The sequence below is a fragment of the Pleurodeles waltl genome, chromosome 9 (genome assembly GCF_031143425.1).
Source record: "Pleurodeles waltl isolate 20211129_DDA chromosome 9, aPleWal1.hap1.20221129, whole genome shotgun sequence".
Taxonomy (NCBI): Eukaryota; Metazoa; Chordata; class Amphibia; order Caudata; family Salamandridae; genus Pleurodeles; species Pleurodeles waltl.
In genome coordinates, this window is record NC_090448.1 from 508,639,820 (window position 1) to 508,667,149 (window position 27,330).

The window sequence follows — 27,330 nt, forward strand, 5'->3', positions numbered from 1 at the left end:
CTGTTGCATCCTTTGGTTGGAGCCTCCCACCGATCCAACTGTCTCTCTGTCTGCAGTTGGTTCCCAGGAAACTATGAGGGTAGTTATGCCTCTGGTTGTGCCAACTGAAGGGGCCCCCCAGCAGTAATTTAATCTGTGAATTGCAATGATCAAGGGCCTTTGGATGCTCAGAATGTCATGTCAATGTGAAGACATCGAGAGGAGCGATGGGAAGGGTCATGGATGTCCAAGGAGTTACCTACTTTAAACTTAGGTGGGCCCAGAGAAGAAGTACGTAGCTGAGGGTTGCATAATTATAAATTGTGAAATGCCTTCACTTGCCAGAAACCTTGTTAGCCACTTTAAAGTGCCCCCAGTAGATGTTCGGGAGTTAGAATCCATCCACTTGGCTATTTTTATAGGCACTTGTGTCCCAGGCTCCAAGTTCGAGATTCTGGGAGTGTGCAGTATTTGGAGTGCTCCCAGGTGGCTCTATCCAATAGATGTCTCCCTCTGCCAACTTTGGATGTGATTGATTTACTTCACGCCCCTGCTGTTGAGTCTCCAGAATATATAGAGAGTGGACCCTTATCATCTATCTCCCCACAGCTGATAAAGGAGGCTGGGCCAGAGCAAACTTTAGATACGCATTGCCTCAAATCTCCACATTTTTTCTGTCCCTTTAAAACATACAAACATACTGGGACCTAGATTTTCTGGGTGGTAGTTACTAGGGATTTTCACTTTTTACTAGTACATTTTTATAACTCAGATCAAGATTGTTTTTGAAGTACTAGCGACACTTAAGGCCAGATCACCCAGCCTATTGAAGTGTTTTCATGTCATTTTAGGAGGTAATTTTAATGCAAAGCTTTGTCTCAATCAAATTTCTAGTAATCCCTTTTGGGGGAAAAACTGCTGATATGCCCCCTATGTTCTAATTTTAGGGGGAGAAAGCTGTGGAGGCCCCAGGGAGATGCAGGGCTATAAAACTTGGTCTCCAAAAGGCCTAATTCTTTGACCTATTTTTCTACTTATGTGGGCAGGGGTAGGGGGACAACTATCGATTATTTATTTGCTTTTGGGTCTTTAGTGGGTATTGCCAGTCAGGGGCAAGTTCTTCAGTCTTGTTACAGAAACCATAATCCCAGTGCTGTAAGGCTGACCCTCCCTCTAGAAACATCCCAAAAGGGGTACCAGGTATAAGGGACCTGTCTTCACAGGATAAAGGATTGAGGGTAAGGTGGCATAGTCTCCCGATTCTAAGATTGACCGAATTAGTGGTCAAGTCCAGCATAGCCATCCTCTCTGAACCTTTACTCGCAGTGAATCCATCACCCCCACTAGTCCTGCAAGCTCTATGTGATCTTAATGTTTCAGTAAATGATATTATGAGGGAAATGTCTGGTGGGAGGAGACCTATGCACACAGGCTGGTTCAACAGGGCAGGTAAGCAGACTAATAGGCAGGTTCAGGTGGCTTTAAACTCTAATCCTTGTGTTCGGGGGACATTGCAAGGATGGCATTCAAGGAGGATATCTGGGAAAAAAAATCCGAATTAAAAGCAGCTTCCTTGCAGCAGCTTTTATTGACCTGCAAATTGGGGGACTCTAGTTTATTTTTTGCTTATTGTTAACAGGAAGCAGCTTTGAGCGGCTGCACCCATAGACATTGATTCCTCTATTTCTCCTGCGAGGTGGGTGTCCATTTTCGGCGGTCTATGGGCAAACTGAGGTATGGGAGGGAAATAATTAAGTTGGAAGACCTTGTGTTCCCTTTGGACATAGGTTTTGTTGTTTCAGAAGTTCCTGCTGTCGTTTTAGCTAACCCGTCTAATAAAGTGGCAGGTCTTGATGGAATACCAATCGTGCTTTATAGAGGGGAAGTCACTCTTTGGGCTCCTGTGCTAACTAATGTAAAAAATGCGACTATACAGCTGGAAATCCCAAATGAATGGAAAACAGTGATGATTGTTCCTGTCTTTAAAAAGGGGGATCGTCAATACCCTAGTTGCTACCGCCCATTTCTTTGTTAAACTCTGTTGTTAAGGTCTTAGGGTGTGTGATTTTGCAGCAATATGAGGAATGGGTAAGCGTCAAAACTATTCTTTGTACGGTTCAGTTCAGCTTCAGGGAGGGTAAAGGCAGCATGAAGCAGTGCCTGAACTTGAACTTATTGATCTGTAAATATTTGGTGGCTAAAAAGGGTTCTATTTTTGTTTAGCTTTTATGGACCTTAGTTGTGCCTTTGACTGTGTAGTTGGGTCTAAGCTTTGGCACAATCTTGTAGCCCTTGGGATGCCTATTCCTCTGGTTGACCTCCAAAGAACATTACACACAGGGGTAAATGCCTCCATAAGGTATGGACTAGGGGGGAATGTACTGAACCATTTAATCTCCCATGTGTAGTCAGGCAGGGCTGAGTACTGGCACCTCTTCTCTTCCTTTTATATACTACTGGATGAAATCATTATCTGAACATGAATAGGGAAGACCTGCCTAGGGTTAAGTCCAGTTTTGTTCCCTCTCTGTTGTATGAAGATGACACAGTTTTACTGGCCTGTACTACAAATGGCCTTAAAAGATGAGTTGACTCATTTGTAAATTTTATGGGTGAGTTGGGGTTAGATACGAACATCTCAAAAACTAATTGTGTGGTGTGTGGGAAGCAGAATTCTAAAATCAGACCAATAACCATTAAGGGCGAAGCCATCAGAAGGGTGGCATGTTTCCCCTTTTTGGGTATCACCAGTGTGGCAATTGGAGGCCCTGTCTTCAAAATCGCTGTAACTGTTTTAGTCAGGGGTGTGGTGCCTTGCTTAAATTTGCGCTCACTATTGGTAGTAAATCAGTTCTACCATTATTCCAGGTATATAGAATGAAGTGTCTCCATGTGCTGCTGTACTGAGCCGCCATCTGGAGGGTCTGTAACAGCAGAGGTTTAAAAATTGAGGGGAACCGATTCTGTAGAAGACTCTTGGGGGTGTGCCGATCAAGCTTGATGTTCTTATTCATGAAGAACTCGGCCCAGGTGAAGTTTGTCTTGCTGTTACTATGGATAGCTGAGTGGAGTGGAGATGCTACGGACCTTAACACTGACACTATAGAAGAATTTGTGGGGTGTAAGTACGAGCTTAAGATTCCTTGGTTAAGGTATATCTATTCTGTCCCGATGTCTCTCGGTCTCCCACAGATATTTAGTGAGCCACGGAGTATTATGAGGAGGGATAGGACATCTATTAAGAACATTGTTATGACCCATGCTAGGGAAGAGAGGAAAAATGATGTCCTTGCAAAACCAGCTACTCACCTTCTCCTACTTTTTCAAATGGGAGCTGGTCCAGAACCCTACCTTAGTAATGCCACGCGTCCATGGGCTAGATGACTCTTAACAATGTTCAGACTGGGTATCATTTGTACTCTCATATGCTTTTAACCAGGTTAATATAACCCAAATATGGTACAGGTATGCCCATGTGATCGTTGTTTCCCACAGACTTTGGAGCATTTTTCTCCTTTTGTAGTTACTGTGAATTGTTAAGACATGTTTCAGTTGCCAATGTGTAAGGGCAGGGGTTTTCAGCAGTTTAAACCAGTTTTTTGTTTTCACAATTGCTAAATTCTGAAGTGGCACGAGGTCATGAATTTTTAATACACAGCTTTTTTATGTTTTTTAATCCTCTTATAAGCTGGGACTTTTTAGTTATGTACTCAATGTGTTTTCAGTGTTTTAATGTGTTTTGTATGCTCTTTTATGATTATAATTATATGATCAAATAAAAGATTTATCAATCAATCAATCAAGCTGCTGAGTCTAATGTGCTGAGGGATGTATTGGATGAGTTTTATTTTAAAATTGATTACTAACCTGTTGGAGACGGCTTTAACTCGGTTGGAACAGATTGAACAACTGATTAACATTGACGCTGGTGATGCTTTGGCAACATTGATAGCCCTGGTGTTTCAGCTTGGCATGGAAACTTCGACAAGGCTGAAGGGTTGCACATTGTCTGGAAAACGGATTCGCTGACAAGAAGTTGTGAGACAGGGTGATACGTTAGTGCATGGGCAGCAACAAGTCTCGACCATTGGAGGGTGTCCGGCTCACTTAGGAAATAGGATAACTGAATATGCAAGGGTATCTCAACCCCCACCTCAGGCGATGACCACTGTGGATACCTTATGAGATACACTACGTATTCCTTAAGAGGTGGATAATCAGGGGAAAGTGCTGATAAGTCTCCCTCCAGAAACTACCCCATATGTTCTGATTTTTGAGAATGTTCCTCCATTTAAGCACGAATCAGTGGAAAGTTATGTTAAATTAAAAACAAAGTATTGCATTGGCTGTGGACACACACAACTCTGGGTTCCCTCCCTGGTGCCTGGATAAATATGGTAAGGCGGGTGAACTGGATAGAAAAGTAGTCAAAGTCATACTCAGGGGACTGTGTAATCATTAACGTCTCTTAAGCTGCCATGGCAGCTCGCATATTTGAGCTTGTGAACTAATATGTTGAATCTTTGATTTGTGTTTTTTACCTCTGGGTTATTTTTATAGGCCCAATTTTGCACCTTCTTTCCAGGGTTCTGTGATTACTGTACCTCAGAGAAGAAGAAACTCCAATCCTATGGCCCCCTTTATGTTGAAAACTCGGGACAGATTTGCCGACCCTGGGCATCTGGCTTCATGTGATTTGCTGACACAGCCTGTCCCAACCCCCAATTTGTTACAGGGGGAGGGGACATTTCTACAGAGGGGGACAGCGATCGGCAATCTGTACAAAAGTTTAATCTTAGCACCTGGAATGTCGCTGGCTTAGGAGCCAAACATATTGATGTTGACTGGGTGGGGTTTGTGAAGCAGTTTATGGTGTTTGCCTTCGGGAGACCTGGGCTTGTGATAATTGTCATGTGGAGGGCTATAAATCATATTGTATCCTGGCCAGGGAATCCGGTAGAGGCTGGGTGATGGGTGGTTTGGCTGTTTTTATTTCTCTAGATCATCAAGGTACAGTTGAGGTTTTTGATACCGGGGCCTGTAATCTGCAAGCCCTAACTCTCTCATTTGCAGGGCCTCTTCCAGCCCTGCTGTTAAATTTTTATAATGCAAAGTCTTTTTTGCAGGTTGTTAGTAATGTATTTGCTTTGGATTCTTTTTTAGGGTCCATGTGGGGGTATTTAATGAGAGACCTTGGGATGTGAGGATCCTAGTACCCTGCCCCAGAAACCTTGATGTTACTTTTAGATTATTGGCTTGCATTTTGATCATAGCCCCCAGAAGAACCTGTTGAACACGTTACTTAGCAAATGTGATCTGGTGTTCTCACTAGGCAAATTGTGTATTCTACTGGGGTTGAGCTGGCTCATACTGTGACAGGAAGAGGATATGCCTACTTTTTTGATTTTATCTTTGTCTCATCATTTATTTTTTCCAGGTTTTTTTTTTTTTTATTGGTTTTAGCCCCCACAGTGATCACAACCCGAACTGTATTTCATTTGATTGGTATAAGGTGATTAGGTTGAGCAAAGGAAGGCATAGTGGATCTCTCAAGCTTATTAGCCAGGGTATACGGATACAATGAGTACATGTTTCCCCGGATTATCGTCATACAGCCCTTCCAGCCAAATGTCCACAAGAGCTTGCTATGGGATTTAGTGGGGCAGCAAGCCCAATTATGATTTAACCACTTTTACCCAAATACCATGTGCAGTTACCAAATCTCTCACCTGCCCTGGGGAGTACTAGTATGAGCTGGTTTGATAAGGGATGTTCATCTGAGCTTAGAGAACTGAAGTGCACCCTTAGGGCCACACTGAGGTATTCTATTTTGGTATCTCATTGTTCTGCAAGTATAAAGGTGAGGTTTCATGATGGAAAAATTAGATTAGGAGCAATATCTGGGAGAATTTGCTTGATTTAGACTGCCTGAGGAAAAGTGATTGGTTTTGGGGGACTATTAACCATCCTTTGTTGTGCAAGCAGACACCCCAGCTATAGTGCATCACATTGAGGCTGATAGATGGATTTCTCACTTTAGTGAGGTTTATAATGGGGGATTGGAAATAGGGAGTAGCAAGACCACATTGGTGTTATAAGGGCTTCCTGCTTGGTTTTCTCTGAGGCTGAGGTTAGGAGAAGTATCAGGGGGCTGTCAAGAAGCAAAGCACTAGATTTGTTTCAGAGTGAGTTAGACACATGGGTACCAATCCTGACCAACGTACCAAATGCAACAGTGGACTAGGGCCCCCATTCTTCTTGGTCTGCTGCTGTTATTGCCCCAGTTTGAACAAGGGGATAAAGACAGCCTTCTTGTTCAGACCAGCCTCTTTGATTGATTCTACTGTTAAGGTGTTAGGGGGTGCTCTCATGGACAAACCTATGCACCGATCGAAAGAGGTATCATACTGTCTGACCTTCAGTATGAGTTCTGCCCGGAATGTCTACAATTGACCAATACCTAAATCTTTACCTAATCTAAAATAATTATACAGTTGCTTACAAGGCATCTGTTACCATTCATGGGTTTAACCTTGGCCTTTGATTGGGTTAACCAAGATAAGCTGTGGAGAATTATCCTAGAGATGTGGGTTAATAAAAATGTTATCCTGTTTGTGAGGGATACATATGCAAATACTGAGGCTGCAGTCAGATATTCAAGTACCAGCTGTACAAAGAGCTTCAAACGTTGCAAGAGGTCAGACAAAGTTGCATTCTGGGCCCCTTTTTATCTACGTTATACATAAATAGACATGAGCAGGTCTTAGTGGATGACAAATAGACCGCCCCCAGGTTAAGGTCTGGTCCCTGCTGTTCTGCTGCGTGCAGAAGATGCCATATTAATGGCCAAAACAGCTAAGGGCCTGCAAGCACTCATTACGGCCTCTGTGGCATTTATTGGAGAACTAGACCTAAGTAGTAACATTAACACATCGTACATCATAGTAATTGGTCCCAGAAGTCCAACACCGAGAAGAACAGAAATATGGGTGTTGTGCCCTTACGTAGGTCAAGGCTTTCCCGTATTTGGGAGTTCTATATGATGCTACTTTATGCTGGAAGAATTACTCTCAGATAAGTTGTGTGCGGCTAACAGGTCTAATGCAGCACTCTGGAATTTTGCTTCAAGGCTTGGAGGAGACTTGTCAGTGCCATGTTACAAGTTTATTGCTCTAAACAGTGTTAAAAATAATGTATGGGAGTGAGATCTGGGGCTATGTAAAATATGGTGCCTCACAGGTGGTAGAAAACAAGTTTCTAAGGCGGTTGCTTGGTGTTCCGCAATTCACCCTAGCATATATAGTGCATGAGGAGTTGTAGTTTAGTTATGTTAGTGATACCATTGCCCTGCGCCCCCTTTTACACTAGATCGATCCATGGACTAACGATGCTCAACTGAACTGGAATATAGTACAAGATTGCTTATCCCTGGACCACGTTTCATGTATCCCTAGGTTTAAATATGATAAAAAAGAATTACATGATCTGGGGAGGCGGAACTCTTCATCCTGGCAATATTGTAAAGGGGGATCATGATTGATTAATAGATAATTTTATAAGAAATAGATTATGATCCATGGAAACAGAAGCTCTCCAAAAGGTCTCAGGGCAGAGGATCTGCTGTTAAAGACCCACCAAAATATAGAACCCTACCTCAAGATAGTAACTTCTCATCATGTGTGGTTGTTGTTAACAAGATTTAGACTGAACCTGATACCTCAGCTTTTCGCATCTACTTGTGGGTGGCACAATCTCCCATCTTTGGAACCCTGCGGCTGTAAACTAAGGTCTCTGCAGAACACTATGCAATTTGTAATATTTTGTAAATACTTAAAAATTCCTAGAAAAAGCTTATTTGACCACCTTCATAAGGACCATGGTTTTAAACCATGTTGACCAGCCCCGTTATTTTTGTTGATGTTGTCAGATAATATTGCATTTCGAGTCTTTTGTCATCTACACTGGCTAAGATTCTCCTTTGAGAAGTTTCCTTCTCTTATTCTTTCATTCAAGTCAAGAAATTGATCTCCAAGTTTTCAGTCAGTCTCTATGGCCCAGATTTAAGAGGGCCTAGAGCCTCCTTGTGCCACATTAAGTCATTTTTTCTTACGCTAATGTGGCCCAAAAAGGCCAAATTCGCCACACCCATATTTACAAAGTGACGTAATGCATGCATTGCGCCACTTTGCAACGCCTTGTGCCACATTTTAACTGTGCCAGGCATAATGTATGCGAGGGTGGTGTTCCCCCATTTGGGCGAACGCAAAAATGGGGCAGTGGAATCTAAGACATTACACTTCATCATTTTTTGCGGCTACTTTAAATGCCTGCACAGAGCAGGCGTTAAAATGGGGCACACCATTGCTTTTAAAGGGCCCTTATGTACTGTGCAGGATTTGCGCCAACATTTTGGCACTAAATCCTGCACAGTACATCAATAGCATCAAAAATGTCAATACTATTGCCCCTATGCTGCACACATGGTGGCGAAGGGGGACGTTAAAGGGTGCAAGAAAAGTGGTGCTGCATTGGATGCAGCACCACTTTTCTTAAATCAGGCCCCATGTTTCTTTGGCTGCAGAAATTCTTCAAAGTCACTATGTCACAAGAGCACTAAAGTTTTATACAAAAAGAACAGCATCCTTCAGTGTGTCTGAGCACCTTCTTTTGTCTTATTTTGGTCCTCCTCCAGACTTTAAATTTGCTAATCCCACTATTGCCAGGTGGATGATCATTTATATTTAATATTTTATTTTCTGAATTTTACATCATAATTCTGTTCCAGAGAGACTTAATGCTTATTCAGCAGATCAAAGACTTCATTGGTGGCCTTCCAAAAGCATGCACGTATAACTCAGGAGCAATGTAGACTACTCCCTGTTTGTAGAACCATTACTCTGTAGATGTATTTTTTGGCAATGATGCTGTATCCAGCCAGCAAGTTCTGCATCCCTGCTTGCATTGTCTGCCTTGACAAATGCAGTCTGTCCTTCTAACCACCTTTAGGTCTCACTGAATATATACATACAAATAGACATACAAAGATTAAGAATGGGGCTTTTTTAGAGTCACTTTTAACCACAGCTACTGTGGAAAAACTTATTAAGACATTGTCTGACAAGGTAATTTCCATCAATGCTGGTAACAGCCCATGACATTTTGTGAATGTAAACCTTTTAAAAAAGTAGTCCACGGATGCATTGAAACTATTGCCTGCTTTTTACATGTTTTAGTGGGGGTGAGGAATATCACCTCCCACCCCAGCTCTCCTTTTGGATGTGTGAGTTCAAATTCCCTCCTCGCCTTTTTTATAAGTGCTTTCCCAGGTTGTACGACGGAACACCGACTTCCAAAACAACTAGTGCCTTAACAACGAGGTCGGAAAACCGACCTCGTTCTTACTACTAATGATTTTACCACAAATGCCTTAACAACGATATTTCGTTCTAAAGGCATTCCTGATAAAAGCATTACTAATAGGCACCATTCACCCTACATCCCTCACCCCACCCCCCCCAACCCCACCCCAAAACCTAAAACCCCCTGACCCGCCACCCCCTCCCCAAAGCCAAAAATGCCCCACCCCCCCAACCCCACACCAAAACCTAAAACCCCCTGACCCGCCACCCCCTCCCCAAAACCAAAAATGCCCCACCCCCCAACCCCTCACCCCAAAACCTAAAAGCCCCTGACCCCCCACCCCATCCCCAAAACCAAAAATGCCCCACCCCCCCAACCCCGCCCCAAAACCTAAAACCCCCTGACCCCCCACCCCCTCCCCAAATCCAAAAACACCCCACCCCCCAACCCCGTCCCAAAACCTAAAACCCCCTGACCCCCTCACCCCCTCCCAAAACCCTTCCCCAAAACCAAAAATGCCCCACCCCCCCAACCCCACCCCAAAACCTGACCCCCCACCCCCTCACCAAAACCAAAAACGACCCACCCCCAACACCACCCCAAAACCTAAAACCCCCTGACCCCCCACCCCCTCTCCAAAACCAAAAACGTCCCACCCCCCCAACACCACCCCAAAACCTAAAACCCCCTGACCCCCCACCCCCTCCCCAAAACCAAAAACGCCCCACCCCCAACCCCACCCCAAAACCTAAATCCCCCTGACCCACCACCCCCTCCCCAAAACCAAAAACGCCCCACCCCAAAACCTAAAACACCCTGACCCCCACCCCCTCCCCAAAACCAAGAACGCCCCACTCCCGCCCCAAAACCTAAAACCCCCTGACTCCCCACCCCCTCCCCAAAACCAAAAACGCCCCACCCCCCCAACCCCACCCCAAAACCTAAAACCTCCTGACCCCCCACCCCCTCCCCAAAACCAAAAACGTCCCACCCCAAAACCTAAAACACCCTGACCCCCACCCCCTCCCCAAAACCAAGAACGCCCCACCCCCCCAACCCCACCCCAAAACCTAAAACCCCCTGACCCCCCACCCCCTCCCCAAAACCAAAAACGCCCCACCCCCCCAACCCCACCCCAAAACCTAAAACCCCCCACCCCCTCCCCAAAACCAAAAACGCCCCACCCCCCAACCCCACCCCAAAACCTAAAACCCCCCACTTACCTTAGTCGACCCCTTGTCACCTGCATCGTCCTCCTTCGCCAACTCCCTTCTTTGTACCTTAGCCACGCATGTTCGTTGTTCCGAACATACGTAGTTAAAGCACAAAATAACGGAGTTGTGGTTAAAAAAAGCGTTGTTGCGCTTTCGTTAACCACGACTTCGTTAAAAAAACGTTGTAATAAAGGATGTTTCCCGCTTTCCCACCCCACTCTGCATTATTATTTTTTTCTTTACATTTTTTTCTGAGGGCTAGATACTGGACCACTCACTTCATCTTTAACTGCCTTGCTCTTTTGGATTGCTGTTTTTTTTAGAAACATGTGGGACCTTTTAATGGTAGGATATTTGTGGATCACACAGAAATGTGAGGAGGTTTTGTGTTTATAAGCAAAGTTTAGGGTTTCGAATGGCTTCTGGTTAAAAGAAGTCCTGACATCCACACAAGGTACACCATCTTGGACTTCCCTGAAATGTCAGGGTTGGTAGGTTTTCCAGGCTGCTGCCTGAGCCAATATCCAAATTCCAATACCTCACAAACTACATAAAAAGAAAGGTTTTCAGTGGAAAAATTTGATCTGTTCATATTACTTGTGCCATTCTGAAATAGTAAAGAAATAAAATGACAAAATGGCTGCCTACACATTATGAATCATGTGTTGTGACGCATGTACACATGTGCACACAACAGCCATCTTGGACTGAGAAAGTTTACTGTTGTTCGCACATAAGACATTGGAGGTCTTTCAGACAGATTTATGAAAAGTGGCACTACATTACATGTAGCACCACTTTTCTTGCGGCTCCTTGCGCCCCCTACTGCCACCATGTGTGCACTGTATTTACAATACCGCGCACCACGGTGCAGAGTAGTTGCCAATAGCATCAGAATTTCTGACGCTATTGATTTACTGTTCAGGGTTAACACCAATCTTTTGGCTCTAACCCTGAACAGTACATAGGGGCACATTGAAAACAATGTCATGCCTCCTTTTGATGCCTGCTCTGAGCAGGCTTTAGAAATTCCGGAAAATATGATGCAAAAAATCCATGAGATTTCTTTGCACCATTTTTGCGGCCCCCCCTTATGAGGGAATGCCCCCCTTGCATACATTATGCCTGGAGCTGGCATAATGTAGGGCAAGGGGTTACTAAGTGGCACAATGAATGCATTGCAGAACGTTTAAATATGGCGCAGCGTTTTTGGCCATCTAACCCCTTATTAGTGTCAAAAAATGACACTAATGTGTCATTAGATGGTGCTAGGCCCTCTTAAATGTGAGCCTTTCTTTTTTTACTTTACTCTTACAAGATGGCTGATGGCTATGTTGGAAACTTAAAATAAAACAAAAAATATTTATGTGCAAAAACTTAAGGTGAACAAGTATTGGCCAAGACCACCAGTCAGCACTAACTTTCAGCTAGGACCATGAAATGCCCATAGCCAAGTGAAAAAAAAATGGGAACCTAGGTGATGGATGGGAACACAGAGGAACAGGAGCCATTAGGGCGTTAGTATGAGGTGGACCTGCTGATTCATTCTTCAAGATAAAAAAAAAGGAATTGAAATACCTGCCAGGTATTGCTTCATCCGTTGGAGTCCCCGTGCATCACAAGAAAATTGTTGTTTTTATGTAGCACTCTTGATGCAAGTGAATGGCGTACAGTAGCAGTTATGTTTTCAAACTCGAGTGTGAGCCTTATTGCAGCTTGTGCTTGATATACAAATGCCATGTAAAATGTTATGAAACACTATTCATGCCGGTACTAAATCAATCCTATTAAACACATTTGTGAAAGTTTTTTTCCTCGATATATCATTTTCCAAAATAATTTACTAATTTAAAGGATTTTAATAAATGAATACATATATTTTGACGGAGAGTACAGGTCTTTATTAAATTTTAAAATACAGTTTTCTTTTTATAGGGAATCAGCAGCCTCTTCAGTTCTTTGAAGGTCGTGCGACTTTTGCGACTGGGTCGTGTTGCTAGGAAGTTGGATCATTATCTGGAGTATGGTGCTGCTGTGCTTGTGCTTTTGGTCTGTGTTTTCGGACTAGTAGCTCATTGGCTAGCCTGCATATGGTACAGCATCGGGGACTATGAAGTAATAGACGAAGCAACTAATACAATCAAAACAGATAGCTGGCTCTATCAACTGGGATTAAGTATTGGAACTCCATATCGATACAATGCCACCGGCTCAGGTCAGTGGGAAGGTGGGCCCACTAAGGATTCCTTGTATATATCTTCCCTATACTTTACCATGACAAGCCTTACTACCATAGGATTTGGAAACATTGCTCCGACCACCGATGGAGAGAAGATATTTTCTGTGGCGATGATGATGGTTGGCTGTAAGTAGAACGCTTTACCTTTATGTCATGGGATAAAAGTAATAATAAGTAAAACAAAGATAATTTGTAGGGTTGGTGTTTTAAAACAAGACAATTGCCTTATCAAACACTTCGCATTAATATTTTAAAATGTACAGTAAACAAATTGTGTACCACAAACTGGAAACCTTCATGAAATGTCCAGAAATTGACACACTGGGTGACTTGAATAAAAATGGGCAGTAGCATGGGAGGTGGAACCACTCAGATCGGAGAAACATTTTACTTAGTTAATCTGGTTCTTTTTGTGTTCTTTTGCTCCTTACTAATAATTACACCCGAAGAAGAACGAAGTAAAGATTCGTAGACAATAAAGTACACAGATAAAGTAAACTATGAAATGTCTGAACAATGTTTTTAAGTTACAGTGCATGTTTTTTAGTGTAAGCTATGAATAGTTTTAGCTATCAGGAGGTCTCTTGACATCAGTTCTTTAAAGTACAAGAAGTACAGAAAGAGAGGGGCTTCATGTCAGCCCCCTTCAGCCATTGTTTTTCCTGTGTTTTTCATAGTTTGCCATTGCTTGCATGGACTATTCATCAATAAGTTATCTTAAGTATGACAGATATCCCCAGAAGTGGATCCCTGCCCAATGTTCAACTGGAATCAAACAATATCTCACTGATGGGGCCTAACTAAGCAAAAACAGTCCTGGAGATGTTTGCATTCCGACCTGGTGTGGTCCTAACTTTGTACTTCAGGCCAACTTTTGATATTAGAAGCAGACTGTTATATCCTAGTTTAATGTCATTAAGATAGAGAATTACATTAGTTCATAGTTTCTCTTATTTATGTTATTTAATAATAAATATCATTAGTTAATTAATGTTATAGGTAACATAATGTATTAACGTTACAGTTAGGTCTTAGTTCATAATGGTATATTCCACTCCCCTGTGGAAAGACAAAGATGGAATGGTCGGGAGGTGGCAAGAAACGAGAGGGCATGTTAGAATGTTGTGAGGTGAAGGTGAAGAGATGAAGGAAGGCGCAGAGTGAAGGAGAAGAAATAAAGTCTGTACTTCAATTGAAGCGTGACGAGTATTGGACTTTATAACACAGACCAAGAGTTATTAGCATAAAAGTGGTGTCTGTCAAAAGTGGGATAGTGGGAAAAAAACAATGGACTGGAATAAGGTTCTGAGAGATCGCCAGTCGGTGAGATTAATTAAAGCATTCCCTATATCACTTTGATGTTGGTTGCCGAAGGTGAGCCAAATTTGAGTGGTATGCTCAGATGTAGCTATTGTGCTCATTGTGGCACAGGACTCAGCCCGTACCTCACTGATGTGGCCAAAGTTGGCTAAAACCGCTCTGAGAACCCTTGTATTTCCATCTGTTTGGACCTGTACTGATAGGTCAGGATGGACTTTTCCTATTGGAGCAGGAGCTCATCATTTGCATATGTCTAGTTTCAGTCTAGAATGACACTGATGGTGAAAAACCATTGACTGGCATGCATCCTTAGCCCTCACCAATAGATGAGGTTAATTCAACCATTCCTTTCATCACCTTTTTTTGTTGCAGAGTAACTCACTTCAGCACTACCCCCTTCATATAGATTCTCACTGAAAGCCCTTTACTTGTGACTGCTTATTGAATAAACGTTTCTTTTGTGGTGTGTGTTGCCTGCCAGTTTCCTTTCTTTGCCCCAATTTTATAGTTACAGACATTATTACTCATGCACAAACACAGAAGCACACATACATACAAACCAATGTACACACACAGCATATAGTCATTGAAACAACTTGTTAATAAACAACCACAATCAAGTACTAAGCAGACAAAACAAATGTTAAAAAAAACTATAACTTCTAAACAACTGCAGTTATATGATAAATATGATTACATTTTAGGATATATATATATATATATATATATATATATATATATATATATATATAATGAAAATGTTATGATGACAAATGAAAAAGTAACTCATCTCTCAATGTACTGCTTATCATCTCCGAAATGTTATAATTGTAAACATATTTCATTGGTGACATCACATCACCTCAAAAATCACATCATCAAAGATATTGCGATGGATATGCATCAATTTGTTTGTTTATGTATGTGTTTTATTCACTACCAGCTTTTGACCCTGTGAACATGACACACAGGTTTGTTTCTGTGGTCATTGTTTGTCATCCTATGCCACTAGATGTCCCTTATGTCACAGGTGATAGTGGTGTTTCTCTTCTGTTCTCATTTAAAGATTTGCTTTCATGCATATTTCAATAGCAGCGATATCTTTAGTGATATCCTAAAACATTTACTCCAGTTAACATTAGGGTTCAAGGTATGTTTGCTTACCATAGTTGGAAGGTTATCTCTGCCTTACATCTTACTAAATATAACCAAAGTACAAGGACATTTTCATGCAAGTGTTTAGCTAACATCATATGTAATGCCAAGTTATATCACCTTGTAAATGCTTGGTACAATGTATATCTATGCCTAATTCCTCTCACCAGATAATGGAAACTTTTTTGGAAGATTACACGCAGCAAGAATATTGTGAAGGCTGCAGTTGTTGCTTCATAACTGGACACTCTGGGCACAGTCAAATATTATCGCATCTAAGACTGTTGGGTATGTGGCAGAGGAGTTCAACTACCATCAGAGATTGTTCTGGGTATATAACAACTGTTTAGGGTACTAGCAAAATATGTGCAGTATGTGCTGGTAAATAAGTATTAAAACTAGAATTTATGAGCACTATCTACCAAAGGTTTTCCTCTTTTATCAGAACACCAGTGTTGGTTAGATAATGGGGGCTTCAGAGTGCTGTCCCACCAGTAGAAGCAGAATATGAGAGTGAAGCTGCTCATTGTTGCTTTGAATGTCAGCAAAGGAGTCATACAAAAAACCTGGCTGATCTATCAGTTTGTCTCTTTACATTTACACGGCTTCAGTGCTGACAATGCCAATTGTGCATTTCAGCCCGACAAGGGAGTTGGCACTGGACTCCTTGGACTGGGAATGTACAGCGGGCATTTTTCCTTTCAGTGTCCTTAATGTAGTCACAATTCATAGACAAAGTGCACATGTGCAAAGCAGCACAGCACATCTAAAATTAGGACCCTTCTGGAGTGGACACATTTTATACAAAGTTCCCCCAAGCTCTAGCAGAAGACAGGATAGAACAAGGCTAAAGAAAGTTTACTGACATTCCAGATGCCATTCATTTGCATCCTGCAGCCCTATCCTGACATATGATAGGGCTGTGAAGCAAGAGGGGAGCTTACATGGACTAGCAGAGGAGCAGTCTTGAAGAGGCTGTGGAGCACAAACGGCCCTGTCATCCCAAAGCAATTGGAAAAACTCTTGAATCCTGTCTATGACTCCAAGTTACACTGGTAAAATCAAGACCTGGAATGGAGTAGTTCACCCTTAATGCCCCACCCTGGCTAATAAAACACAGTCTGCCCACGCAGGGCACCCGGTCTATGTACAGTCACACATGTTCAGCAGGTTCATTGTACAGAATCTATGAAATCCTAAAGATATATGATTTCAAGCTATTTGTTCCATGCTTAAGTGATGCTCTACAGATTTTCTCTGGGACTGGTAGTGCATACTTTGCATATTTCTGAAAATGTACATTTTGAATGTTATTGATGAGTCAGCTATTCTGGTGAATTTCCAGTGCAGCTAATTCTGACACCAAGCACAGTGACTCTAAATCTGTGATTGGAGTCAGGATTGGCTGTCCTGAAGTTAGTAGTGGCTGTCCTTGGAATCTAAAGTAGCTGTGCTTTGGGTTGACTGAACCCTTTACATATGACTTGGCCTAACTGGGAGGGTTGCAGCCCTTTACTCCTGGTTTCCAGGGCCTAGCCCACTATGTGGCTACTGTCTTGCTATCATAAATGATACAATAGAGAGGTGATATGTAATGTCACTAGTGATGATATCAGGGATTTCATTTGTGATGGTTGTCTGAGACATCTTGACATAAGCAGTGCAGTGGGGGTACATTATGGTTGTGTTGCTCACCAAAACTGGCAAATGTTACGTTAAAAAACTGTAATGTCCCATTAATAATTTTTTTTAACTATAACTTAACAGCATTTAACTCCTTGGTCACCAAGGACGTAATGGTTACATCCGGTGGCGCATCACTCAGGCGCCACGGACGTAACCATTACGCCCTGTGACCCTCGCCCCCCCTTTTCAGGGCAGGAATGGAAGGAGAATCTCTTCCTCTTCCACCCCCGCCCCGCCCCTCCCAGTGACATCTGATGACATCAGCACACAATCGCTCGCTGACCTCATCAGAGCCCGCCCCCATCATGCTGGAAGCTCAGTTTCCAGCATGATCGAAGAGAAATGCTTGCATTTCTCTTCTGAACGGGGGTGGGAGCGAGCAGAGAGACATGAAAGTAAAGGCCTTTCCTTTGCTTTCATGTTTGTCTGAGCTTTTCTGCAGCCTGATCGTAAAGCAATCAGGCTGCAAAAATGCCCACTAGACACCAGGGAGTTTTTTTTTAATGTAAACAATAAAGGGGAGCGAATCCTTGAGCAAGGCCCTGCGGCAGATCGGCCTGTTTTAATTAGGCCGATCTGTCCTCAGGGCGACAGAAGCCACTAGACACCAGGAATAATATAAATATATATATATATATATATATATATATATATATATATATATATATTTTTTTTAGACATGGGGAGTGACCCCTTAGGCAAGGGTCACTCCCCTGTGGGGGACACATTTATTTTATGCCATTTCTGCCCCCTTGGGGGCAGATTGGCCTATTTTAATTAGGCCGATCTGCCCCAAAGGGGGCAGAAACCACTAGACACCAGGGATTTTAAAAAAAACATTTTTTTACATATGGGGAGTGACCCCTTAGGCAAGGGTCGCTCCCCCGTGGGGCAAATTTATTTTAGGCCATATCTACCCCCCTTGGGGGCAGATCGGCCTATTTCAATTAGGCCGATCTGCCCCCGGGGGGGGCAGAAACCACCTAGGCACCAGGGATTGGTATGTGTGTGTGTTTTGTTTGGGGGGCGGCAGCCCCTTGGGCAAGGGTCTCTTCCCATGGGGGCACATTACTGTTGCCCATTTCTGCCCCTCTTGGGGGCAGATCAGTTTATTTCGGTAAGGCCATTCTGCCACCAAGGGGGGTAGAAAGCCCACCAGAGACCAGGGAAGTTTTTTTTTTTAAAAGAGGGTGGGCTATGGCTATACCCCACCCCAAATAAATTGGGACAAAGTTGTTCTGCCCACCAGTGGGCAGATGGGGAAATTATCCATGATCCAATCCCGGGGGGGGGGGCAGAAAGCTTAATAGATGCTAGGGAATTAAAAAAAAAAAAAAATAGTGGGGTGGTGGCTACTAACTAGTATGGGCACCAACTGAAGGGGGTAACAGTCTTTCAGCTCTCCTCCAGCGCACTAAAAGATCTCAGCCCAATGGCAAGCAAGAAGGCGTTTGATTATTTTGGGTTTTGGCTTTACATTTGGGCCATGAGAGTTCTCAAAATCGTCCCACTTGGAATGGGAAGGGCTGCACTTTTTGGACTTTGGGATGCTACCATTTAGAAAAATCTATGAAACCTAGAAACATTTGAAAACTAAACATCTGGGTGAGTCCAGGGTGGTGTGCTTCACATGCACCCGCACCATTTTCTAACCCACAATGCCCTGCAAACCTCCAACTTTACTTTAAATCACACATTTTCCCCATATTTTGTGATGGAACCTTCCAGAAGCCACAAAATTCCTACCACTCAGCATTGTCGCATCTTATATCAATAAAAATTCTGCCCCACTTGTCAGCCTAAAAACATTACATTTTCAAACTGCCCTTTTGGACCCTCTTTGTTTCCCCCTCAATTTCGACCTGTTCTTGGCTCTTCCCTGTCACAGGCACTTGGCCCACCTACACACGTCAGGTATCATTTTTATCAGGAGAGTGAGGGGAACGTTGGGTGGTAGGAAATTTGTGCTGGTGCGGTGATCCAACACAGAAATGTGAGAATAATTTGATTTGTTTAGCTAAATTTGAGGTTTGCTGAGGATTCTGAGTAAGAAAACACTGGGGGATCCACGCAGGTCACACCTCCCTGGACTCCCTCAGGTGTCTAGTCTTCAGAAATGACTGGGTTTGGTAGGTTTCCCTAGATGGCTGCTGAGCCCAGGAACAAAAACATAGGTGCCCCCTCCCACAAAGCAGGTAGTTTTGTATTTGATCATTCTGATGTGTCCACGTAGTGTTTTGGGGCATTTCCTGTCACAGGCACTAAGCCTACCCACACAAGTGAGGTACTATTTTTATCGGGATACTTGGGGAAATGCTGGGTAGAAGAAAGATTGTGACTCCCCTCAGATTCCAGAACTTTGCAGCACCGAAATGAGGATTTGCAAAGGATTCTGAGTAACAGAATCTGGTGAGAGCACCACAGGATTCCCCATCCTGGGTTCCCCTAGGTGTCTAGTTTAAAAAAATGCACAGTTTTGGTAGGATTTCCTAGGTGACGGCTGACCTAAGACCAAAATCCACAGCTAGGCTCCTTCCAAAAAACACATCAGTTTTCAATGTAAAAATTTGATTTGTCCATGTTGCGTTTTGGAGCATTTCCTGTCACGGGCACTAGACCTACCAACACAAGTGAGGAACAATTTTTATTGGAAGACTTGGAGGAATGCTGGGTGGAAGGAAATATGTGGCTCCTATCAAATTCCAGAACTTTCGATCACCGAAATGTGAGGGAAAGGTGTTTTTTTGCCAATTTTTGAGTTTTGCTAAGGTAACAGAACCTGGTGAGAGCCCAACAAGTCTCCCCATCCATCCTGGATTCCCCTAGGTGTCTAGTTTAAAAAAATGCACAGGTTTGGTAGGTTTCCTTAGATGCGGGCTCAGCTAGAGGTCAAAATCGGCAGCTAGGCACTGTGCAAAAAACAGGTCAGTTTTCTTTGGGAAAATATGATGTGTCTATGTTGTGTTTTGGGGTATTTCCTGTCGGGACACTAGACCTACTCACACAAGTGAGGTACCATTTTTATTGGGAGTCTTGGGGGAATGCTGGGAGGAAGGAAATGTGTGGCTCCACTCAGATTCCAGAACTTTCTATCCAGTAGTTAATTTGTAAATAAAAATGTGCCTGTGCCAAAGCCCTCCTCTTAACGCGTGGCTGCTGCAATTAAATGTGCAAGAACGGTATACTGAGGCAACGTAATCCTGAAGCCATCTCAGGCCTCTTCAATCCATTTAAAGCTACTCCATGCCTCTACAGCTCACTCTTGCAGCTTTCTGCTTTCTCCCTTTGTGAAGCTTTTTTCTCTTCCTCCGGCTTCCCCATGTGTGTCTTTTGCTTGCAGTAAATGCTTGAGGCTGAAAAATAAGCGCCGGCCCTCAAAAATAAGTGCTGGTGCTCAGCACCAGAAACAACAAGCACAAATTGAGCACTGTTTCTATGACTGAAATGTGAGGAAAAAGTGTTTTTTTGCCAATTGTTGAGGTTTGCAAAGGATTCTGGGTTACAGAACCCGTGAGAGCCCCACAAGCCACCCCATCATGGATTTCCCTAGGTTTCTAGTTTTCAAACATTTGCAGGTTTGGTAGGTTCCCCTACTTGCCGGCTGAGTTAGGGGCCAAAATCCACAGTAAGGCACTTTCCAAAAAACACGTCAGATTTCAATGTAAAAATGTAATGGGTCCATGTTGCATTTCCTGTTGCGGGCATTAGGCCTACCCACACAAGTGAGGTACCACTTTTATCGGGAGACCTGGGGAAACACAGAATACAAGAACAAGTGTTATTGCCCCTTGTCTTTCTCTACATTTCTTTCTTCCAAATGTAAGACTGTGTAAAAAAGATGTCTATTTGAGAAATGCCCTGTAATTGACATGCTAGTATGGGGACCCCAGAATTAAGAGATATGCAAATAACCACTGTTTCTCAACACCTTATTTTGTGCCCATTTAGAAAACACAAAGGTTTCCTTGATACCTATTTTTCACTCTTTATATTTTACCAAATGAATTGCTGTACACCCGGTATACAATGAAAACCCATTGCAAGGTGCAGCTCATTTATTGGCTCTGGGTACCTAGGGTTCTTGATGAACCTACAAGCCCTATATATCCCCGCAACCAGAAGAGTCCAGCAAATGTAATGGTATATTGCATTCAAGAATCTGCCAAAGCTGGAAAACGTTATAGAAGAAAACTTGGACAGAAATGGCTCTTTTTTTTACCTCAATTTCAATATTTTTTTATTTTAGCTGTTACGTTCTGTAGGAAAACTTTGAAGGATCTACACAAATGACCCCTTGCTGAATTTAGAATTTTGCCTACTTTTCAGACCCATTTCTGTCTCTAACTGAAAGGAGGCTGAAAGCACAAAACATAGTAAAAATGGGGTATGTCCCAATAAAATGCCAAAATTGTGTTGAAAAATATGGTTTTATGATTCAAGTCTGCCTGTTCCTGAAAACTGGGAAGATGGTGATTTTAGCCATTTTCAGGGAAAAAATCACAAGCTTTCTTCTGCAGCTCTTTTTTCCCATTTCTTTTTTTAAAATAATTTTTAGCTGTATTTTGGCTAATTTCTTGGTCTCCTCCAGGGGCTGCCACAAACTCTGGGTACCTCTAGAATCCCTAGGATGTTGGAAAAAAAGGATGCAAACTTGGAGTAGGTAGCTTATGTGGACACAAAGTTATGAGGGCCTAAGCAAGAACTGCCCCAAATAGCCAAAAAAAGGCTTGGCATAGGAGGGGGAAAAGGCCTGGCGGTTAAGGGGTCAATTAATTTTGGGGGGGTTTGTAATGGATATGCATTATTCTGTTGATCAAGCAAGTGAACAGCTCTGCACCAAACACCCATTTGAATATAACTCTCTGAACAGACTTTTACCTGAGGGCAAAGGAGGTTGCATTCTTGTCCTGACTAATGCAGGACCAGTACTTTATCCTAAGCTTACACCCATTTCTATGTGGCCATAAATATCTGTGCAGTGGGTTTTGCATGTAAACGTTGTGTCAAGCCGCTGTGTGGTCATAGCTAAGCCCAAGCAAAATTAACTTTATGCCGGTGTAAGTATTTGTGGCTATTTCACATTGCACTTGTGAAGCGAAAGTACCATGATTTTGCCATTATGTCACACTGCGTACATAAGATGTTTAAGATGTACTGTTTGATGCTGTTGTATATGTTCTTCTTTGTCACCCAATCACTATAAGTATTCAGTGCAATTTAAGGTAGAAGCAACACAAAAACATCACTTAATTATAAAGAAAAGGTTATATTGAAAATGTATTTTCAAAACATGTGAGAAAGTAAATAAACAGTCCTTTTGCGCTACAGTGGCATGTGACAAGTGAAATGCAGTAGACTTAGGGCCTGATTTAGAATTTGGCGGAGAGGAATACTCCATCACGAATGTCATGGACATCCCACCCACCGTATTACGAACCCATTATGTCCTAAGGGGCTGTCCTTCACGCATGTGACATAGTATTTCATCTGTGAAGTTCTAAATCTGGCCCCATATTTCTTGTATTACAGGTGGAAAATGACCTTAGCTCTATATCAGTGTCTTTTTGCACAAACCATTTTGTGCTATTGGTATATCTATTATTTATACAATTACTGCATTGGTAATGGCCTGTCAGTGCTTTTAAACCCTGGACATTCTCAAGGTTCTCATTTTTCTTAGGTTTGGCTCCCCCCCTTCCCGATCTGACAAAATGATCTTTGATATTGTTGGAGTGTAGCTCTTTTAATCAAAATTAACATGAAAATGTTTATGAACTTATGCATCATAATGCCGCATAGAAAATGTATTAATGTGTTTTACTAACGTGAGTCCGAAAAGTGCCCATGGGGAGTGGCCGCCAATATATACGGGGACTAATAAAAATGACTAATAATTAGTTACTGATGCACTAATGTATGATTTTGTATTAGTATTATGAGCTATACATTAAGGTTTTGCTAATTAATTCACTAGGCCTTAGTTAGCATGAGTCGGGGCCTAGCTGCCCGCTTTCATATTAAACGTGTTCTTCTAACGTGCAGTGTGCTGACTTGCTGAAGGACATGGTATCGTATTTTTCCAGAAGCTAGAAGATGAGTGTAACTGTAGTAGATCCGTTCTCATGAAACTCGACTTGCTCAAGGAAACATTCTTGCTAAATGCAACAGTGTAGACTCGCAACAGTCTTTCGGGTCACTACGCGCTTTATAAATTCTTAAACTAAACTACATTCTTTTCTGTAGGTAGCGCTCTCAACTCTCCTAGTGACAGCACCGGTCAGGTTAGGTTAGCGCTGGGATGCCTTCGGGTCACTACGCGCTTTATAAATTCTTAAACTAAACTAAACAGGTACAAGGTCGCCTAAACCGGTATAGACAATGGAACCACTGACTGGGGATGCGAGAAAATCAAGAGAATATTAAATCATATCGGACATTGTACCCGTTGGAGACGTCAATCACAAGAACCAATAAACTACGTGAGAACTGTTATGAGGTGACAATTTTGATGGTACGACTGGAAAACTATTGGATGGAGATAGTGGTGTGCCAAACCTGCCCAATTAGAAATTAGGGGACTGTACAACAGAAAAGGGATAAAAAAACCTTTGACATGAAGAGCCATTGGAGATGCCATTGCGAACTATTCTTGCTATTACCCAGACACTTTGGGGGTCATTCTGACCCTGGAGGTCCATGACCGCCATAGCGGAGGGCGGCGGAAGCACCGCCAACAGGCTGGCGGTGCTTCCTGGGCGTTTCTGACCGCGGCGGTAAAGCCGCGGTCAGAAAAGGGGAGCCAGCGGTTTCCCGCTGGCCCAGGGTATCCGCCATGGCGGCGCTGCTTGCAGCACCGCCATGGGGATTCCGACCGCCTTCCCGCCAGCCTGTTTCTGGATGGCGGGAACGGGTGCCGTGGGGCCCCTGGGGGCTCCTGCACTGCCCATGCCAATGCCATTGGCATGGGCAGTGCAGGGGCCCCCTAACAGGGCCCCACAAAGATTTTCACTGTCTGCTTTGCAGACAGTGAAAATCGCGACGGGTGCCACTGCACCCGTCGCACCCCTGCAACTCCGCCGGCTCCATTCCGAGCCGGCTTCATTGTTGAAGGGGCTTTCCCGCTGAGCCGGCCGGCGGTCTTCTGGCGGTCGCCCGCCGGCCCCACGGGAAAGCCAGAATGGCCGCCGCAGTCTTTTGACCGCGGAGCGGTCTTCCGGCGGGAACCGCTTGGCGGGCGGCGACCGCCGACCGCCGCGGTCAGAATGACCGCCTTTGTCACTCTGCCTAAAGACTTTGCTGTTTGACTCTTCAAACCATCCTCACCCTTACCTTGTGTCCCTACTTACCCCGTCTTGCTGAACTTTGCTGTGTTTAATGGCTGATGGCGAATCAAGTGATGTACCGAGGATGAAGACTGACTCTGTATGCTGACCCATTACGGAGGGTAACTATATGATGATGAAATTGTAATTGTCTGTTTGCCTTTCCTTTCTAGGTACCAACTGCTTCTTTTGACAGAGACCATAGTTAGATGTTTTCTAAATTTGTGTTGCTAAATTGTTTTGCATGAAGCCCAACATGCCAATGCTGATTCGATGGTAGTTAAGAAGCTCACTAAACAGACGCAAATAGACAAATGACTGAATCAATGCTTTGTTGAATAATGCGCTAATAATACTCTGCTAAGGTTAACCTATGTTGATGTTGTGTTATGTTTTAATGTTCGTGATCTTTGCTTTGATTAAATCTTATTTGAGTTGCCATATTATAACAATGCTGATGTGTTTCATGGTTTTGAGACTAATAAACCTACTAGTAGAATTGTAATCATTAGGGAATAAACATCCTAAGATCTTACTAAACTGGTGTGGTTATTCATGGCTGAAAGGTCATGGTGGCTTCTGAGTCTTATTAATGTTATAGATTAATCTAATTGATTTGTTATGGTGAATATTGATGACGTTATTGTCTTATTGATTGACATGTTGATTAGTTATCTCGTCTTAAGGTGTTTTCAATCAAGGTCAAAAGATTCATCAGCCTAAAATGAGTCCCAGAGTGAATTAATTATCTAGATTAGGACGCGTTAGCATTTCTGGTAGCAGAGGACGGTTTAGGCCCTTTGGGGGCCATAGGACAAGGGACCATTGTTTAAAAGTGTTTCCGAAATAATGCAAATTGGAGGTATGATGTGTCTCTAAGCCCCAAATCACTTTCCCAGAATCTCAGAGCTTGCCTAATTGAGTTGGGTATGTTCTCGGTGTCCTAGCATGTGTGAAATAGAATTTGCGCTTGCTCAGCTTATGCATATCACAGGGGATTTGTGAAGTTTGTGTGAATTTAGGCCAGGTAATGTTTTAGTAGGAGTGGGCGTACTCCGCAGTATGAGAGTAGGGAAGTTGGCGAACTTCATGTGAGTGTGGCGCTTTGTGCTCAAAAATTGTCCACATGGTTGTTGGTGATGTACAGACCTGTCATGGTCTGAGACTCTGGAGTATATTGAGAAGTGTATGAGACACTTGGTTTATGTTGTAATTTGTGCGGTTTAATAGGTCAATCGGGCTAGGTTGACAAGTCGAGTTTGAGTCAAATGTGTGAATGCAACCTTCGATGGAGATTTGGCAAGTTCTAAAGTGCACTAGAATGAACCATTGGCAAGTCGAGAGTAGGATTTGCGTGTCGAATTCTGCTTGCGAGTGCGGGAGCTGAGAAGGAGAAAGTAGCGGCCGAGGCTTCAAGTGAAATCTCTATAAAGTTCTGAAGCGATTGTGTTACCCTTCCTGTAGTAAACCGGCAAATTTGGGTTTTGTTGTGCTTGCAATATATTGCATTAGTTTCTGTGTGAGGAAGACAAGCCGCAAGATTTTGTCAGCCGCAGTGTGTGTGAGTGTGACATCATTGGAGCCGCACCGGGATAGGTCAGTTGCCAAGATTGGCAGCCATCCGTGAGAGGCAATTGGTTGAGAGGATAGGCGAAGAGTGTTCTGGGAATTAAAGTCACTTCCTGATTAGATTCTAAACAAAATAAAAGACACAAAAATTAAGTTTTTCAAGACTCTAAAGAGTGCTTTGAGGGGAGATACATACATTACAGCAAGTGTGGGGGAGCCCACACCGGCAGAGGATACTCCGGCTTATACCGTAATGGAGGAGAAGGGAGTCGCGCCATGTCTTTGGCTAAAGCAGTGGTGCTAAATGACAGAAAAGGAGGGATGTTTGGCGTTTCCAGAGTACGGAACGTTTAATATAAGGATTTTGGAAAATTTGCAGAGGGTGTTAAGTGAGCAAAAACCACCTCCCAGACCAGCTCAGTTTGAGGCATTAACGATTTGTGATTTAATGGCCATATAACAGAGGCAGCAGAAATTCTTGAGGAGAATGAGAAGAGCAGAAAAGTCTCTAGCGGAGGCTAGATGGGATAGCGAGACTAAGATGTGGAGAAGGGGAATAGTAGACGGAGTTAGGATGTTTCCGGCAATAACATAAGAAGCCGAGACACAGGGAAAGAAGGCCACTTGTAAGACAGACAAGGGATCTAGCAAACTGAAGGAGACTCAGAAGTCTTGGGCAGATGCAGTTGATTCAGACAATGAGGAGTTTATTAATCAGTTGTTACATGATCGCCCGCCACCATACGCCATGAATGATAATGGACTGAGTTCTAGTGCTGGTTCTGAAGATCCGACACAAAATAAGGGAATCACAAATACACTACAGACAAGCAATGCAGTTCCGATACAGAACGGTGTTAGTGTGTCCACTGCACCAGATACGCAGATACAGTTGCAGCCGACACCAACTCCGAGGCTCTATCCTGATGTCACAATATTAGAGACTACTATGAGTTTGATGGTGCCGCCTGATCAGTATACACGAGATCAAAGTTAGTGCAGATTGAGCCAACTCCACAATTGCTGCCCCAGCCGCAGCAACAGGTGGTTCAGAATTACACTTCTGTAACAGGACCGCAGTCGGTAGCTACTGCATCCATGATGAATCAAGCTATGGGAGTTGATGCTCCACAGGGTTTGGGAATTGGACAGGCACCAGCTGCTATATCATTGCCAATCACTGTTGGTCCGCCAGTACGGCTGCATGCGCAAGCTAAGCCTAGCGTATGTGACCAGGAAGTAATGACCCAAGAGGCGATAAGAGGAAGGTTCACAGGAAACGTGCAGGGAATGACACAGGGGGGACAGACAGCCGAAAGGTCTAGATCCTTGTTGGACTTCAGTCCGATTGGGGTTCCTTTGGAGACAATGAGGCAAGCAGGGTTGGGTACACTAACCCCACAGGTGATGAGTACAAATACGTCACAGTCGCCAATGATGCAGTCTGGAAATGTCTCGTTGCAAGGTTTAACAGCGCAACAGTTGA

At 43.3% G+C, this 27,330-nt stretch overlaps 1 protein-coding gene across 1 annotated transcript in view; it reads left to right on the forward strand.

The window, feature by feature from the left end:
* The window catches only part of KCNH5 (potassium voltage-gated channel subfamily H member 5), a 703,848-nt gene that overhangs the window by 349,566 nt on the left and 326,952 nt on the right, over positions 1-27,330 (forward strand). Inside the window, exon 8 of the mRNA XM_069207374.1 lies at positions 12,489-12,918. Within this exon, the coding sequence (XP_069063475.1) occupies positions 12,489-12,918 (430 nt within the window). The remainder of the gene's footprint in view (positions 1-12,488; positions 12,919-27,330) is intronic.